Source organism: Erpetoichthys calabaricus, chromosome 7 (genome assembly GCF_900747795.2).
Source record: "Erpetoichthys calabaricus chromosome 7, fErpCal1.3, whole genome shotgun sequence".
Taxonomy (NCBI): domain Eukaryota; kingdom Metazoa; phylum Chordata; class Cladistia; order Polypteriformes; family Polypteridae; genus Erpetoichthys; species Erpetoichthys calabaricus.
Genome location: NC_041400.2, coordinates 37,255,428 through 37,275,602, shown reverse-complemented (window position 1 = coordinate 37,275,602; position 20,175 = coordinate 37,255,428). Strand labels below are relative to the sequence as shown.

General features: G+C 39.9%; 1 protein-coding gene across 1 annotated transcript in view; it reads left to right on the top strand.

The window, feature by feature from the left end:
- Positions 1 to 20,175, top strand: part of camk4 (calcium/calmodulin-dependent protein kinase IV) — a 338,550-nt gene that overhangs the window by 229,860 nt on the left and 88,515 nt on the right. The window contains exon 4 of the mRNA XM_051929598.1: positions 176 to 258. Within this exon, the coding sequence (XP_051785558.1) occupies positions 176 to 258 (83 nt within the window). The remainder of the gene's footprint in view (positions 1 to 175; positions 259 to 20,175) is intronic.

Below are 20,175 nucleotides of genomic sequence, written 5' to 3'. Positions count from 1 at the left end.
GGCTCCCCTAACCAAGCAATACAATTACTAATAATTTACCATACAATATGTCTAGGGTGTTCTCATTTTCATTCAGACCTGATGCCAGCCAGCTGTGCTGAAGCCATATTCTGGCACATTTTCGTGCTGTATGTATTATGCTTTACTAAAATGCTAAATGTGTTTCTGTTTTCAGATTAAACTGAAAGAAATATTTGAGACTCCCACAGAGATCAGTCTGGTGCTGGAACTTGTCACAGGAGGCGAGCTTTTTGACAGGTTAGTTGCATTTTAACAAAAAGCCTTGTTTTGTGTGGAAGCCTTTTTTGTTGCTATTACAATGACAGCATAATGGGCAATTTGGAAGTGGGGGGAGTGAGGTGGAGGTGGGGGTGGCTAACATTCACTTGTGAGCTATAGCTCATTATTCAGAACAACATTATGCAATATCTTCACAGCAGGAAAAGCTAGCTTGAGTAGATTGTTAAATATGTGCTGTAATAAAGGTGCAGAGGTGTTCATCTATGCTGCTGTGTTTCAGACTAAAAATAATGTAACATCATCACAACTGGTTTAATCCATTTTGGGGTCACAGAGGCTAGATCCTTTTCTGGCAGAAACCAACTCTGGATTGGATGCCAGTCTATTGCAGGGCCCACTCATGCACATTTTTATTATCTCTACTTGGAGCATGTGTGAAATTTTTAATTTTTCTAATTTTCTAATAAAGTGTAAACAGAATAACAAAGCTTTAGTGTTAAAGTTGCAATGTGAAATAACCATTGAATATGATACCTAATTGCTTTCTCCAATACTTTTCTGAGTTCATATAATTTTAGCATTAATGTATATTGTTGTTAATGGTCTTATATTTGGCATTCTTGCACAAACACAATAGAGATTATGTGCCAGGGTGGTGCAGTAATTAATTCTTTTATCTCAAAGCTCTGGCAGACTGGGTTTAAATCCCTTCTGTGTGGATGTGCCTTTTTATAGACTGGCCCCAGTTCAATTCAGTTCACAGTGGATTCAGAAAGTATTCAGACACCTTAACTTTTTTCACATTTTAATATGTTGCAGTCTTGTGCTAACATCATTGAAGTTTATTTTTTCCCCACATTTTTCAAATTTATTAAAAATGAAAAACTGATATATCACATTAACGCATGTATTAAGACAGCCCTTTTCTATGACATTTGAAATTCCGCTCAGGTGCATTCTTTCTATAGATCATCGTTGAGATGTTTCTGCACCTTTGTTTGGAGTCCCCTGTTGTCAGTTAAATTGATTTGAAGCAATGGAAGTCTGTTCATTGCTGACTGATAGAAAACAAGCAAAGGGAGACAGAGAGAGTGCTGATATTTTCATACAGCATTGCATAAAGGGGTTGACGTAGTGATTGACTAAATACTCCACAGTCTGAAATTCAAAATCTGAACAAGTCACTTTCTTTGTGGAGTTTGAACATACTCCTTGTTTCTTGTTTGTTTTTTTTTTCTCTTTTTGTTGTGTTTTCCACCCACATCCCAAAGATGTGCAGGTTAGACTGATTGGTAACTGGCCTAGTCTACCCCAAATAAGAGTGTATGCATGAGCATACCTTGTGCTGGACTGGAGAACTGTCCAGGGTTGGGTACTGCTTTTGGCCTAAGAGAAACCTGCATTGAAGTAAGTGGTCTATAAAATGTTTGAATGAAATAACAAATGCCTCATCATTTAATGCATACATGCAAATATGAGTGCTTGAAGAAGAAGCACTTTCTGTGAATGGTGTGCATAGTGCTGCTATTCGTATCCATCCATCCATCCATCCATTATCCAACCCACTATATCCTAACTACAGGGTCACAGGGATCTGCTGGAGCCAATCCCAGCCAACACAGGGCGCAAGGCAGGAAACAAACCCCGGGCAGGGCGCCAGCCCACCACAGGCTACTCATATCTTTAATGACTAATCAGAAAAGGGGTGGATGGGAAATGGTTTAAGCAAAAAGTAATAACTGGCTGCTGTTGTGCCCTTGGGTGGTTGGCACTATAAGCATAATATGTGCACTTCAGGCAGGCAGACAGACAGTTATCCAGACAGTATAAAATCAAGAAACAAACACGGCTTAGAAATCTTATTGCTTTTAGTCATAGTTGTTGAACCAAAACATAAGTCAGCATTCTGGTTGACTAATTATACCCTTAGGAAATGTGCTGCTGCTCGCCTCGGTGCTCCACTTCAGAGTTGTACAGTTGACTTTGCAAGAGCTCCATCTGCCCAAACTCATGTTGAGCTACAACCTTGAAGTTATCCTCACTAATTGACTTAGTATCTTCTGTGTCACTCCTCAATGTCAGAAGTATGAATACAGTGTATCCCCTGTCTAATATTCTTTGTTATTCTATATTATTCTCAGTGAGTGTTATCTGATAGAATTTACTTTGAATACAGCAGAATTTGGTTGGAGTACCATTGGATACCAATGCTCCCAGCAAGGTGTGCACAACATTTTATGCTTTAGTGCTCAACAATTTTCAGTATCACACAACGAACGACATCAAGGAATCCACCCAACCTTCAACTTGCTGAAAATTTACACCAGTGGCACAATCCCAGAAATCAAATAGTAAAACTTGGAATGCCAGGAAAGCCAATAGGCAAATTCTTTCATAATTGACATTAAAGTGACCCAGTTAGTCTTATGCCCACTTCTCATAAATGTTATTCACTTAGAAGTAAGACTATCACAACAGCCAATAAAATCATATTAAAAATAAATATACACTAGTGGTCAGAACATTTAGAACATCCCCATTTTTCCAATTTTAATTGAAATTTAAGCAATTCAAGTCCAGTGATTAACCTGAAATAGTACAAATGTACAGAGAAAAAAAAAATTAGTTTACGACACATTGAAAAGTAATAATATACAAAAAAGGCATTTTTCACAGAACATGTAACAGAATAACAACTTTCATGCTTTCTGCATCAATTGAATTTAATTAAACCTTGAAAGTTGATGCAAACAATTCTTGCAGGTGTCCCAGATTGTACTGATTACTTACAAACCCTCTGTCTATAAAAGCAGTATTAGAACAAACTGTGCTGTTGCAGCCTCTGAAGCATTATTTGGACAGTTTTGCACTATATATTGATATCATAGTGACCAGAAAAAAGGCAATTAACAAATGAAGACAGAAAATTAAAGTGTAGCTCTGTCCTTTAGAGAAATTGCAAAGAAAGTTAGAATAAAAATAGGATAGGCTACGAGAGCAAGTTGTTTGCCCAGTCTCTACTGGTCAAATGACATCTAGCTTAGTGGCTTTGTTCTTTTTATCCTAATCAAATGGAAGAGGTGGGGCTTGAGGAGGATGTGACGTCAGGCATTTTTCACCTGGTCTTCTACTTCTTGTCTAAAGAGATAAGTGATTATTGTGAGGAAAATTGTTCTATCCACCTGGTACACCCCCATGTTGCTTTGAGAAGCATCTGTGTAGGATGCTCCTGATGCCTGCATGTGCAACAGAAGCCAATGTGTCTGTGACTACAGCTTCCTACACTATCAAAAGGAACTTGCAAACTAAAGAAAACTCTAACAGAAACAGGTCTGACAAACCCAAAGCCATAATTGAATCAGAACACAGGTTTCTGAGGGTCAACAGCTTGCATGATAGGTGCCTCACAGTAGCAGTGGTTAAAATTGACAAGTCTTCACCAGTTGAGTAGTAGAAAAAAATCCACTGCCAAAGTAGTCAAAGTTTTAGATCACTTCCATTTTTCCAGTTTTTGCTGATATATACACATAGATTGTCTCATTGTACTCTGTAATTAAAGCATAGAAATTGTGAGACTTGCTTACTTTGACCACTGTTAAGTTCTGCTAGAAGCGGTTGTCCTGTAATTAGTTAGACTTATTTAATGGATAAGCAGAAATATCTGTAAAAATTAAAATATGATCACTGATATTCCACACTTGTCTACCTGAACTGTAGAAATAAAGTGTGATCGCTGTCCCTAAACATTCATTAATGTGATCTCCGCCAACCATCTAATGTCAGCTAGCAAAATAAAGTACAATCAAGTGTCACCATTCAATTGTCAACCAACTAAATAAAGAATAACTACGCCTCTATTCAACCTTACAACCTCAGCAAAACATGTAGGTTATGGTCATGACCTTCTCAGACTTGCACCATAATACTGAAGTGTAATCACTGTACATTAACTCATTCTGTAACATTTTGTCACTGCAACACTGTAATAAAGCATGACACTGTGTCCTACTGTCATCCTCTGAAGCAAATTGTTATAGCAGATATTCAAACAGGACAGTCCAGCAATCTTAAGAGACCTGGGGCTTCATTTGTAAAGCTTGTGTACATATTTTAAAGGGGCTCAAAATGTGCATACACAACTTCCCACATAACATTGGAATTTATAAAAGAACACTTGATGGAGGGACAAGTGTATATTTACAGCAATTCTGACCCAGGTGTATGCAACATTTTGGATAAACTAGGAAATGACAACACCCTTGATCAAGTAAGGAGGGGGAGCCAAATCAGCTAAATGATGACTCACATACAGTACATAATAATTCATATCACCAAACCATTATTATAATGTGTGTTGATGTGACAAACATATTACACCTCAAAAATGATGAATATGATGTAAAAAATATAGTTCACTTTTATGAGGGCCAATGCTTTATTTGCACTGAAGATTTTTTTTTGGTTTTTCATCAGTTTATATTGGGTATTTGTTGACACTTTTCAAGAGACTATCCAGCATATCAGGAATATCTTAGCCAAACTTCACTCCATCATGCTCGTGGTGCTGGAAGCCATAAACCAACCATTGAAACACTGTATCCTATTTTTGTGAAGTTTGGGGGCACATACATACAATATAACATGTTTTTGCCAACATAAAGAGACAATTTGCATCAATGTTCCAACCCAGAACAATTTACTGCACCTGGCAAGAATGCAGCTGCTTTTGTTAACTCTGAGCAGTTACGTCAATGCACAAGTCATCTGCAATGCCAAGGTGAGATTGACAAACGTCATGGCTCAGTGGTATGGGTTATCCCGTGATTTGTTTATTTAGAGGCAAAGAAGGCTTAACAGACATGATGATGCTGTATGTGGGTGGCTGGCATATTGTTAAGGTAACTAGCTGAGCCCTCATTATTTTCATATGGCTTGTACTATTCATTGTAACAGCAATCATGTCATTAACTGTTTCAGGAAACGGTGGGTGCCCACTAAGACTGTGGTGCCTTACACCTTTCCCTTACTCCCAGAACACAGAGGTGAGACACTATAATGCCACGCATGATCTGTACTCTCAGTTGCGGAGCATAGCCGGATACTCTTGAACGCAAGTGGCGGTGTCTCAATGCATCAGGTGGGAGGCTGCTCTACTAGCCAAAGAAGTTCTGCAACATTGTGTTTAGCGTGCTCCATATTTACGTGTTTTAGGGTGGTAATGTAGGCATGTTCACATATGCGTATTTACAAGGGGTTTGTGATTTACAAAGGGTAAATTGTATTGAAATATGCATATAGCAGGTTTTATAAATTAGATTTTTTTGGGGGCATATACATTTTCCTGTTTTTTTCGCAAATGCACATTTTCCCACTCGAATCCACACAAAGTTTTATAAACAAGGCCTGTGGGCACCTGAGACAGGCACTGGGCCCTTTGAACTCAGATTGGATAAACTACTCAGAAAATAGATGAACAAAAGACCAAAAGACAGCTGGTGATGCCCCTGTTGCCCACAGCCATGGGCTTCTTCTGTTTCCAGGGACATCAATAGTCATAATCGGGGGGTTAGGTAGAGTAGGGCAAGTGAAGACACAACATGAACAGTTATGATGCAGAAAGGTAGAGAAATGCATGTTTATTACAAAGTGTAACTGTGCAGCTGAAATAAATATCTTCCAGTAAAAAAATCTGTCTTTTAGAATAAGTAATTACAAAATGTAAAACCTCAGTCAGCCATAGTTGTTTTTTGCCAGCTAACCTCCCGTGCCGTCTTCTCACACTCAACAGTACTTCAGCAGATACAAGATGCCTAGGACAATATGTCTCCTCGGGTTCTTCCCACCCACCTTTGTCTGTACCCACTGAAAACACGAACTTATAAGTTGTACCCACCTGTTCTACTCTCTGCCACCTCTGTCAGTATCCGCAGTGAGACACTAGAGCCCCTTCAATAATCAGCAGACCTTGATGATTCTCCTCAGAAGAGGCACTCCTTGTTTTTACCCACAAATCCATCCAGAGACTTCTACCTGATCTAACATATCTCTCTCAGGCTCTCCTGCTGGCTATGAGAAATATGACTTTCTTCCTTTCTCTTGTGTTTTTGTCTTTCCTCTCCCTAAACTCTTTTGTACAGCAGTGTAGGCTTTGCGCTACCAAAACCCAGAGTTGCTAATGAGGGATAGCTGCAGTGATTTCTCAATCTCACATGCATATCTGATTAGCTAATTACTCCATTAACCAATTAACCACTCTATATTATATCAGCTCTTCCTCCAACCCAACCCTTGCCTCACCTGTAATTAGTGATCCAAGTCACTGTTGTCCCAATAGAAACTTGCTGTTATTCACTTCAAGCTCATGAGGGGTTGTGCCTAGAGCCCACACTCACATGTTTGCCATTTTGGAATTACCAGTTAACCACTGTGGTACCCAGTGGGGGTTCATGCCCGGCCAGGATGCCCAGGAGGACTGGAGGAGGGCTTGTGCCTCCTCCAGAACATGAGGGGGCGTCATCCCTGGTTGCTGTGGGGGCCACGGGTACAGAGCTTGGAAGCTCAACTCTGTAGGGGCCCGTGGTCACTGCCAGGGGGCGCCCCGATGCCTTGGGAGCCCTGGACCTCAGTACTTCCACCACACCCGGAAGTACTGGGGGGAAGAGGATTGGGGACACCCGGTGGACTTCCGGTTACACTGCTAAAGCTTCCGCCACACAGGGGTGTGGCTACAGAAGCCTCAGGGTTCACCTGGAGTCCTTCCGGGGTGTATAATAGGGGCCGCCTCCCACCAGTCAGGGGCAGGATTCGGGTGGAAGAGGACGAAGCTTGGTGAAGAGGAGTGGAAGCGGACCAGAGACTTGGAGAAGGCATTGTGTTGTGGCCAGGACTTAAGGGGTGATTGGTGCTGTGGCACTGGGTATTGTGCACTAAGATGAATGTAAATAATGTAAATAAACGTGTGTGTGTTGAAACCATCTCGTCTACCTGTCTGTGTCCGGGGTGTTCCCCACACCACACACATGCATTTAGGGATTTAGAAAGAAATTGGAAGTACCAGAAGAAAAACCTATTGAGACATGGGGAGAACATGCAGACTCCACATGAACAACCACCATGCATGTGGTTTGAAACCAGTGCCTTAGATCTGTGAGTCATTATTACTTTTCACTACACCCATATCTGTGGCCAAATCAAATACATTTTCATGTCTGTGTTAAGAAAGCTGAATGAACATTAAGTTGTGCAAAGCCCCAGAGTAAAGCAGCACTGCAGACAGCCTGTGAGCGACACTGGCACAGCCCTGGGCATGTTACACCTCCTAAGCACGTGTAGCTTACACTAGGATGACTTGCCAAACTCCCAGGAGCCTCACACTTCACTCTTGTTTCTGTAAGAATGTGGCTTGAGACTACAAGACAAAATGTGAAAGCAAGAGGCATTGTATGCCATGGAATACAAAGTGACGGTGACACTTGGGAACCTTTCTAACAAAACAAAGTTTGTCATGAAGATGCACTGTACTGGGCCTTTTTGTTTTGTTTCTGTTCATTAGGGAAATATCAGTATTAGCATTCTTGCCAGGTGCTTGTATTTGATGAAAGCAAGTTTTATTATTCATGATTCTTTTGAAAAGCGGATGAACGGGAGGGTGTCCCTCTGCCGTGATACTAAGGGTAGATTAGTGCTTTCATGTGGCTCTTTAGTGATGACTAACATTGTGCACTTTGAAGATTTCAGGTCAGACTTAATAGGCATCACTTCTGCCAGTGGTCTTAATGCTCATTTGCTTTTGGCAAGAAAGTGGATGGTGAAGTGCCACTTCCTATTAGGCAATAACCAGGACAGTCTTTGTCCTTCTGACTACCATGTTCCAATACATGAAGAAAATAATCTTCTAACCATTCTTAAGTTGTCAATTGATGTTTTTTCACTTGGTGCATATACAAGCTTGCATGCCTCCATCTCTCTCTATTGTGTGAAATGATGTTATTAAAGCTGGCCACTTATACCATCTAGCAATCCATTTTCATATAAGAAAATCCAATGGAGGCACAGTGTGTGCTACCAAACAGTGACAAGGCATGGGTTCAAACCCGTGTTCTGGAGAATTGATGCAGTGTAATCAACCACTGCACCAATGTGACATCCCTGGCTCTACACATCATTTTTGTTAATTGGTTTATAGACTGAGATGGAAAATATTTTGCAGTGAAATATCTAGTCTGAGGTGTCTTTGGTCTTCACCATATATAAAGTTATAATCTCCAGACTTTGCCATTTGTTTGTTTTTTTTGAAAGAGTGCAACCTTCAAATATCCAGAGAAAGCAACTAACAGAGCTATAAATCAATATTCCAATAATGAATTGAAGTCTGCCCTCAATTGAATAAACTCATTGTTAGATTTAGGAAGCATGGTCTAATTCAACTCAAAATTGTAAACTGCTCTCATTTCTGTCAACGCAGATTTTCTTAAACGTACTTGGATCAAGATGCCAGTTGTAAAAACTGTCGTCTCATGTTTTCAAACTGTCACCTTCTCAGATATTATTAAAAAAAAATTCACAATAATCCCACATCTTCTAAAACCTCTGTTTGGGACATCCAATGGGACATCATGGCTTAATGACCTGCCTCCTGTGATATTCTGTGTGGGGGAACAGGGTGTGTTACTTTAATTAAAATCAGAAAAAGAACTCCAAAAATGTTGAACCTCTGCTAACCTATATGATGCTTCAACAGCACTGAGATATATATGACTTTAGAACAGCAGGTACTGTGGGGTGTTCCCAGTATGCATTGGTTAGTACCTACCAAATGAGATCCAAAGAAAACAATCGGTGAAAGGGTTATAAGGTTAAGAGCACCCAAAGCTCATCGATGCGCATGGGGAGGAAAGGCTAGCCCATCTGATTTTATCCCACAAGACGTACTGATGCACAGATTGCTGGAAAACGTAATACTGGCTAAGAGGGAGATGTCAGAACATCCAATGCATCACAGCTTGCTGTGTATGGGACTGTGTAGCCACAGCCCAGTCATAGCACCCATGATGACCCCTGCCTTTCTGAAAATGCCTACAGTGGGCATGTGAGCATCAGAACTGGTCTATGGAGCAATAGAAGAAGGTGACCTGGTCTTATGATTCACTTTTTCTTTTAGATCCTGTGGGCCGGTGGGTGCGTATGCGTAGTTTACCTGGGGAAGCGATGGCAGTAGGATGCCTAGGGGGGAGTACAGAAGCCAGTGGAGGCAGTATGGTGCTCTAGAAAATGTTCTTTTGTGAAACATTGGGTCCCAGCATTCATGATGATGTTACTTTTAACACTTACCAACTACCTAAAGATTGTTGCAGACCATGTACCCCCTTTCATGGCAATGGTATTCCCTGATGGCTGTAACTTTTTTCAGCAGGATAATGCACTGAGGCACACTGCAAAAACTGTTCAGGAATGGTTTGAGGATTGTGACAAAGATTTCTTGATTTTGTTTTGGCCTCCAAATTCCCATTATCTCAATCCGATTGTGCTGGAAAAACAAGTCCGATCCATAGAGGTCCCACCTTGCAACTTACACGACTAATAGTAGATACCACAGGACACTTTCAGAAGTCTTTTGGAGTCCATGCCTCTATGGAGCAGAGGACCTACACAATATTAGGAAGGTCGTTTTTATGTTGTGGCTGATCAGATTATAATATATATATATATATATATATATATATATATATATATATATATATATATATATATATATATATATATACAGTGGTGTGAAAAACTATTTGCCCCCTTCCTGATTTCTTATTCTTTTGCATGTTTGTCACACAAAATGTTTCTGATCATCAAACACATTTGACCATTAGTCAAATATAACACAAGTAAACACAAAATGCAGTTTGTAAATGGTGGTTTTTATTATTTAGGGAGAAAAAAAATCCAAACCTACATGGTCCTGTGTGAAAAAGTAATTGCCCCCTGAACCTAATAACTGGTTGGGCCACCCTTAGCAGCAATAACTGCAATCAAGCATTTGTGATAACTTGCAATGAGTCTTTTACAGCGCTCTGGAGGAATTTTGGCCCACTCATCTTTGCAAAATTGTTGTAATTCAGCTTTATTTGAGGGTTTTCTAGCATGAACCGCCTTTTTAAGGTCATGCCATAGCATCTCAATTGGATTCAGGTCAGGGCTTTGACTAGGCCACTCCAAAGTCTTCATTTTGTTTTTCTTCAGCCATTCAGAGGTGGATTTGCTGGTGTGTTTTGGGTCATTGTCCTGTTGCAGCACCCAAGATCGCTTCAGCTTGAGTTGACGAACAGATGGCCGGACATTCTCCTTCAGGATTTTTTGGTAGACAGTAGAATTCATGGTTCCATCTATCACAGCAAGCCTTCCAGGTCCTGAAGCAGCAAAACAACCCCAGACCATCACACTACCACCACCATATTTTACTGTTGGTATGATGTTCTTTTTCTGAAATGCTGTGTTCCTTTTATGCCAGATGTAATGGGACATTTGCCTTCCAAAAAGTTCAACTTTTGACTCATCAGTCCACAAGGTATTTTCCCAAAAAAGTCTTGGCAATCATTGAGATGTTTCTTAGCAAAATTGAGACGAGCCCTAATGTTCTTTTTGCTTAACAGTGGTTTGCGTCTTGGAAATCTGCCATGCAGGCCGTTTTTGCCCAGTCTCTTTCTTATGGTGGAGTCGTGAGCACTGACCTTAATTGAGGCAAGTGAGGCCTGCAGTTCTTTAGACGTTGTCCTGGGGTCTTTTGTGACCTCTCGGATGAGTCGTCTCTGCGCTATTGGGGTAATTTTGGTCGGCCGGCCACTCCTGGGAAGGTTCACCACTGTTCCATGTTTTTGCCATTTGTGGATAATGGCTCTCACTGTGGTTCGCTGGAGTCCCAAAGCTTTAGAAATGGCTTTATAATCTTTACCAGACTGATAGATCTCAATTACTTCTGTTCTCATTTGTTCCTGAATTTCTTTGGATCTTGGCATGATGTCTAGCTTTTGAGGTGCTTTTGGTCTACTTCTCTGTGTCAGGCAGCTCCTATTTAAGTGATTTCTTGATTGAAACAGGTGTGGCAGTAATCAGGCCTGGGGGTGGCTATGGAAATTGAACTCAGGTGTGATACACCACAGTTAGGTTATTTTTTAACAAGGGGGCAATTACTTTTTCACACAGGGCCATGTAGGTTTGGATTTTTTTTCTCCCTAAATAATAAACACCATCATTGAAAAACTGCATTTTGTGTTTACTTGTGTTATATTTGACTAATGGTTAAATGTGTTTGATGATCAGAAACATTTTGTGTGACAAACATGCAAAAGAATAAGAAATCAGGAAGGGGGCAAATAGTTTTTCACACCACTGTATATATATATATATATATATATATATATATATATATATGTTATATATGTTTATGTGTACCATATCAAAAGTCATCGTAGAAGTTCACTTATTTTCATGAATTGGTTAATCACTTGGGGCCTCATATACAGTTAAGTCCATAAATATTTGGACAACTTTTTTTCTAATTTTGGTTCTGTACATTACCACAATGAATTTTAAATGAAACAACTCAGATGCAGTTGAAGTGCAGACTTTCAGCTTTAATTCAGTGGGGTGAACAAAACGATTGCATAAAAATGTGAGGCAACTAAAGCATTTTGTAACACAATCCCTTCATTTCAGGGGCTCAAAAGTAATTGGACAATTGACTCAAAGGCTATTTCATGGGCAGGTGTGGGCAAGTCTGTCGTTATGTCATTATCAATTAAGCAGATAAAAGGCCTGGAGTTGATTTGAGGTGTGGTGTTTGCATGTGGAAGATTTTGCTGTGAACATACAACATGCGGTTAAAGGAGCTCTCCATGCAGGTGAAAGAAGCCATCTTTAAGCTGCAAAAACAGAAAAAAACCCATCCAAGAAATTGCTACAATATTATGAGTGGCAAAATGTACAGTTTGGTACATCCTGAGAAAGAAAGCAAGCACTGGTGAACTCAGCAACGCAAAAAGATCTGGACGTCCACGGAAGACAACAGTGGTGGATGATTACAGAATCATTTCCATGGTGAAGAGAAACCCCTTCACAACAGCCAACCAAGTGAACAACACTCTCCAGGGGGTAGGCGTATCGATATCCAAGTCTACCATAAAGAGAAGACTATGAAAGTAAATACAGAGGGTGCACTGCAAGGTGCAAGCCACTCATAAGCCTCAAGAATAGAAAGGCTATATTGGACTTTGCTAAAGAACATCTAAAAAAGCCAGCACAGTTCTGGAAAAACATTCTTTGGACAGATGAAACCAAGATCAACCTCTACCAGAATGATGGCAAGAACAAAGTATGGAGAAGGCGTGGAACAGCTCATTATCCAAAGCATTCCACATCATCTGTAAAACACAGTGGAGGCAGTGTGATGGCTTGGGCGTGCATGGCTGCCAGTGGCACTGGGACACTAGTGTTTTTTGGTGATGTGACACAGGACAGAAGCAGCCGAATGAATTCTGAGGTGTTCAGAGACATACTGTCTGCTCAAATCCAGCTAAATGCAGTCAAATTGAATGGGCGGCGTTTCATGATACAGATGGACAATGACCCAAAACATACAGCCAAAGCAACCCAGGAGTTTATTAAAGCAAAGAAATGGAAAATTCTTGAATGGCCAAGTCAGTGACCTGATCTTAACCCAACTGAGCATGCATTTCACTTGTTGAAGACTAAACTTCAGACAGAAAGGCCCACAAACAAACAGCAACTGAAAGCCGCTGCAGTAAAGGCCTGGCAGAGCATTAAAAAGGAGGAAACCCAGCATCTGGTGATGTCCATGAGTTCAAGACTTCAGGCTGTCATTGCCAGCAAAGGGTTTTCAACCAAGTATTAGAAATGAACATTTTATTTCCAGTTATTTAATTTGTCCAATTACTTTTGAGCCCCTGAAATGAAGGTATTGTGTTAAAAAAATGCTTTATTTGCCTCACATTTTTATGCAATCGTTTTGTTCACCTCACTGAATTACAGCTGATAGTCTGCACTTCAACTGCATCTGAGTTGTTTCACTTAAAATTCATTGTGGTAATGTACAGAACCAAATTTAGAAAAAAGTTGTCTCTGTCCAAATATTTATGGACCTAACTATATAACTGCGTGCGTAAAATTCACACTATAACATGGCTTACGGACAAAAGCAGAAATGTTCGTACACACAAAAAAATCCAGATGCCCAAATCTGTGCGAACGCAAACTTCCACGTTCTTCCACTACATACAGTAAATCCCAGTCAGCATGAAAAGTAACACATGTGCACACGCCTGCTGTCCTGCCCCAAGTCCTCCCAGAATTACGCCTTTTTGAATATGCAAATCAATATAAATAGCCCTTAAGCTCAGCATTCTGTGAAAAGACAATGGCAAAAGCATGGGGGAAAATAGAAGAATTTCAGCGAATACCAAGTGGAGTCAAAGAAAAATTTACTATTTGTTGGTTTAAACAGTGATATAATCAACAAAAGGAAGTTGATCGAGTGTATAGAGTGTCAGAGAAACTCGAAAGCTCAAGTTCACAAAGATGCACACACAGTGCCCGAAATAAAAAAGAAGCGGTCAGATATCAAAGTCGCCGTGAAAAGGCAAGTCGTAGCGTACAGTCTGAGTGTCATATGAAAGCTTATTATGGTACAGAGAAAAGAAAAAAAAATAGGGACACAGTGAGAAAAAAGCTCAAAATGCCAACTGTAATCTCGAAATTTCCACTTTAGTCACGTAGTTTATTTTGTCATTAAAGTAGAACATCATAAACTTCATCTTTAAATCGTTTAATTTACTAGTTTCTCAAATACCATCGTAACTAAAGTAGCACATTAAAATGCTTTGTTTTGTATGTGTTCTATGTGCTCTGTGTGTGACTCACTACATGCTTCTTAAACAGTCTTTCTCTTCCTCCAACAGAACACAGAATCCATTACATTTATGATATTACAGTTCTCTGAATAATTAAAATACTGAGATGTATACTTGATATCATTTTCATGATGAATGGAATTAAAGCATGTAATTAAACATGGGAACACGGTGGCGCAGTGATAGTGACAAGCAGGCGCCGTCCACAGATTGTTCCTGCCTTCCGCAAGATGCTTGCTGCGATTGTTCCTGCCTCCCGCAAGATGCTTGCTACACCGTGCGTGACCTTTGATGAAATACTTTATTGTAGCAGTACTGTCTCTTTCAAACGTACTAACCCCCAATTCCTGTCCTTACTTTTCTTTCTCCAAATACCCAATCGCCACACAATCAGCTCAGTAATAGACGTTAAGCCATCTGTAAGCTTAGAACTCTGATTCTTCAAAACTTTTAAGGAACATTGAAATATCTTCGTAGTACATGTTTAATTATTCTATCCATCCAGTGTTACGCCAGCCCCAGCAAGAATACAGTGTGAGGCAGGAACAATCCCTGAACTAGCTATCTCTGCACCACTGTGTCCTCACATGTTTAATTATTAACAATATAGATTATTTAAATGACGTTAACATTTTATCTGTATAATGTAATAAACATCTTAAAAATGATATCGTCATCATATGTATAAAATGGTGCAGGTTGTGCAATATTATAACTGTATCGCAAGTTTACAGTGAGGTAATTGTACTTGTAAGTACAAACAGTTCTATAAGGAGCACTTGATGGACTGATTGAGTGCATTTATAGTTCTTGGGATAAAACTGTTTCTGAACCGCTAGGTCCATACTGGAAAGGCACTGAAGCATTTGTCAGATGAGAGCAGTTCAAATAGCGAAAGGCTGAGGTAGCGTGTGCTTCTGTATACCGGTAACTGTCTTTCCGATCAGCTGCTCCGAGTGGTGCAGTGAGAGTAATATGGAAAAAGATGATCCACTGTGGCAAACCCTAACGGGAGCAGCTGAAAGTAGAAGAAGAAGGTGCAGTGAGAGTAACAACGCTAAAGCAGCTATGGTATTTAGAATAGTTTGGCCATTCTGTGGACCATTATATTGTTACAGGTTATTTACAATCACATGCCTTAAGCTAATGAACACTATGTGGTTAATTTCAGTGTATTTGATAAAGCCGGCATTGTGGATGTAAAAAAGAAAGGCAAACCACCAGGGAACAGTAGCACTGCTTTGATGCTGGGTGCCGCCAGTTTGCAAAACCGAGCGGAGAACTTGTGTACACCAGGGTTGGAGCTACCGTGAAAATGTGCGTGGCTCTACACCAAGTTTAGGTTTTATACATTGCGGTTTGAGCATGGAAACGGGCTTACGCAACATTTTTGTGCTTACGCACCGTTTATACATGAGGCCACTGGTCTGCTTCGAGAGTCAGTAGAATGTCCTTTTCAGTTGACATTTACGTAAAAGCTTTCAGGTGGTCCTATGACAATATACTCCTCAGTGTATTTTTTAAAAACTTCAGAGTGGAAAAACTCCACTCAAATGCCACCTGATTGACTGCCATGGTCAGAATGAATTTGTATAGACAGGTTCAATTGTATTATATGCATATGTGAATAAGTTCTATTTGAGTAGGGACCGGTAACAACAGAACATACAGTTTTGGCATGATGTGCGACTTTAGTAAAAAAGATCTCTTCTCTCCATTTGCTTGTCAGTAGTTGTGTGAGTAGTGTGAAGTTCCTAGCGAGCTGTGGTCTTTAGCTTGTCCCAGTGAGATTAGTCAGCTCTAACTGTATTCTTCGTAGTGGTCCTACTTTCAAATGGCACCAGTCTTTTGCTTAGCTGTTGAAGAGTGGATTAATCTAGTCCTTTACTGCAAATCTTAGGGAAACACTGGGGCCTGAAACTGTCATAATCGGAAAACAAAGTTCAGTTAATCAGATGGCAGCCACTACGACTATCTGTGACCATGTTTAAGATTTCATTGTGAACCTGAATTTTTCTATCTGAGAATGTTCGGTCACTATTGGATTCACATGACATTGATTTTTCCTTTTACCCTCTTTACTGGGTAAGGGAGACCAGAGCAATTGCCTCACTGTACTCATCCATCAATTTTATGTTTGCCCACTCAACAAAGTGCTTGGTTGCGCTCTTCACAGACTAAAAATTTCTTGTACACTTTTTGAGTTGCACTTGTGTGATAACTAATAAATTGTGCGTGGTTAACGTGTCTCTTCCACTTGTTTGGAGTTATGGCATAGAGGAAGATGTATAATCAAAAGTAACTGAGCAATGTGAATGGTTTCATGTTTAAGTAATTCTTCCATGGATGACTTCACCATCACACAAATATTTGGTTTACTGTTCTACTCATGTTCCTGAATTTTTACTAGTATGGCAGTGAGATCAAAGTAAAGCGCATTTTTCTAAGAACTGGGTTTGTTGCTCACCACTTTGTTTTACCAATAGGTGAGAACCATTTATGGCATGTATTTGAGTCTTTTGTTACAAAATCCCATATAGTTATCCTCTGATACGAATCATGATAAAAACAGCGATATTGTTCAGTATGCTGAATAGGGAAGCACTCTCAAACATGATCCCAATGGTATCAAGATATGTGAGTAACATCACACTCCCTTTACATTGCTTCTCTCATGTTCTTTAATCCTTATGTGAATGTGCTTCCATTCCTTTATTCTATGAACAAATAAATTGTCACGGTGTAGAAATGTTAAACACACTGAGCAAGAGAGAGTATGTTTCCTCATAGTAAGAGGGCCATTTTCTGTTGGAACCATCTTTTCTACAAAGTGTCTTATTCACAGTTGTATTCAAAGATGTTTGGCAATGATGATGTTGGAAAAGAAATTAAGTTCATCTGGACAAGTAACAAAATGTATGACTTTTTTTCTTCTTCTGTTATTGTTAATGTTACCTGCTCTGAGTCATGTTTAGAACCTTTAGAGTTCATGTTTATTCCTTGCATTTACTTCCGCTGGCTATGGCTGGCTGAACTTTCCTCATCTTCAGGTAATGGCATCACACATTGCAGCTGCTATTCTTTCTCAATAGTTAGACTGGTTAATATTCAACTAATGTGAGACAAAGTCAGGGTGCATAAATCTGTAAGTTTAGCACATTTTCCTTCATCTACTTTCATTTGTTTAATGTGCTGTTTTTAGCAGCACCATTTCTTTTTTCTGATCAATTTTTTATTCCCTTGTTATTAGAGTAATCCTAAATTTGAAAATTTTGATGACGTACGTAGGTTAGTCTTGTGAAACCAGTACAGAAGGGAAACATTTTGCAGGGTCATCTACATTGTATAAATACTGTATATGTTTCATTAAAAAAATACCCTCCACTGTCTCAGTTTGGCCTGATTAACTGTTTCTCATATAGGAGTTTTGTATTATTATTTTGTATCAAATAGGTTAACAATACTGTAATTGTCAACAGCCCGGCAGAAAAAGTCCCACCTCTCCTAAGCCTGTCCCAAAACAAGCCTTCATACAGTAGTTAGCAGCCTTCTCCAGCTACAGCAACTTCTAATGTATCCTAACAATAATAACGGAGATCAGCATGTATTTTCCTGCTAAAAAGTGCAAAGAAGTTACTCTGAGAAAGTTGGTTAAAGCTGCCTATAATTAGTATGCTGATAAAATTAGAATTTTAATTAATTCAAAGACGTCATTAAGCTGTCAGTGTTATTTTCCCCTGTTGCTTAATTAAATAAGAGGTGTTTTAACTGATACCGACTTGAAACGTTCCATAACAATGCACACGAGAGCTTCCCTGTTAGAATAAGGCTTTCAAAAATGTGCTTGAAGCGTTAAGAAGAGGAGGATTTATTTCCTTTGTGAACTATTTTCATTGTCTTATTCCTTTAATAAATTGGGTGATTTCTTTTCAAATTCATGATCTAGATTGTGTAGAAGATTACAATTAATGTTTAATCACGGTAAACTTCTTACCACCTGCATTTACAATACATATACAGTGCCATGTAAAAGTATATTTCATAATTCATAACATTTAACAGTTTCTAAACTCCAAACAAATTTACCATAATACAAAACACAGCTTGAGTAAACACAATATACAGTTTTTAAATAATTATTTGATTTATTGAAGAGTTCACCAATACCTATATCACCCATGTGAAAAAGTAACTGCCCCCATAGTCACTCATTCAACCAATAAACCACATTTAAATTAGATAGATAGATAGATAGATAGATAGATAGATAGATAGATAGATAGATAGATAGATAGATAGATAGATAGATAGATAGATAGATAGATAGATAGATAGATAGATGGATGGATGGATACTTTATTAATCCCAAGGGGAAATTCACATACTCCAGCAGCAGCATACTGATAAAGAACAATATTTAATTAAAGAGTGATAACAATGCAGGTATACAGACAGACAATAACTTTGTGTAATTTTAACGTTTACCGTCCCGGGTGGAATTGAAGAATCGCGTAGTGTCGGGGAGGAACGATCTCCTCAGTCTGTCAGTGGAGCAGGACATTGACAGCAGTCTGTCGCTGAAGCTGCTCCTCAGTCTCGAGATTATACTGTTTAGTGGATGCAGTGGATTCTCCATTTTTGACAGGAGCCTGCTCAGTGCCCGTCGCTCTGCCATGGATGTCAAACTGTTCCGCTCCGTGCCTACAATAGAGCCTGCCTTCCTCACCAGTTTGTCCAGGCGTGAGGCATCCCTCTTCTTCATGCTGCTTCCCCAGCACACCACTGCGTAGAAGAGGGCGCTCGCCACAACCGTCTGATAGAACATCTGCAGCATCTTATTGCAGATGTTGAAGGACGCCAGCCTTCTAAGGAAGTATAGTCGGCTCTGTCCTTTCTTACACAGAGCATCAGTATTGGCAATCCAGTCCAATTTATCATTCAACTGGACTCCCAGGTATTTATAGGTTTGCACCCTCTGCACATAGTCACCTCTGATGATCACGCGGTCCATGAGGGGCCTGGTCCTCCTAAAATCCGCCACCAGCTCCTTGTTTTTGCTAGTGTTCAGTTGTAGGTGGTTTGAGTCGCACTATTTAACAAAGTCCTTGATTAAGTTCCTATACTCCTCTTCCTGCCCATTCCTGATGCAGCCCATGATAGCAGTGTCGTCAGCGAACTTTTGCATATGGCAGGACTCCGAGTTGTATTGGAAGTCCGATGTATATAGACTGAACAGGACCGGAGAAAGTACAGTCCCCTGCGGCACTCCTATGTTGCTGACCACAATGTCAGACCTGCAGTTCCTGAGACACACATACTGAGGTCTGTCTGTAAGATAGTCCACGATCCATGCCACCAGGTATGAATCTACTCCTATCTCTGTCAGCTTGTCTCTAAGGAGCATAGGTTGGATGGTGTTGAAGGCGCTAGAGAAGTCTAGAAGCATAATTCTTACAGCACCACTGCCTCTGTCCAAGTGGGAGAGGGATCGGTGTAGCATGTAGATGATGGCATCCTCTGCTCCCACATTCTCCTGGTATGCGAACTGCAGAGGGTTATAATGGGTTAAGTAAGACTGATTCCTGCCTGTCAAATCTAAACATCACTTAAGTAGAACCTTTCCAAAAATGTGAAGTTGGCTAAAAGGCCTCAACAAGCAGCACACTATGCCTTAATTAAAAGAAATTTCAGAAGAACTGAGAATGAAGAAGTTATTGAAATATATGGGAAATGGGTAACAAAGCAAACTCCAAAACCCTGAGGCCCCAGCAAACCACCGGTAGAGCCATCATCTCCAAATGGAGAAAGGTTGAAACAGTGGTAAATTTGGCCAGAAGTGGCTAACCTATTCTGAATTACTCCAAGAACACATAGAAAGCACATTTGGTAAGTCAAAGAAAAACTCAGATGAAAATCTAAAGAACAGCAGGCCTCTTTTAGCTCAATTAATGTCAGTGTTCATGATTCCACCATTAGAATGATAGTGGGCAAAAATGGTATCCATTGGAGAGCTGCAAGG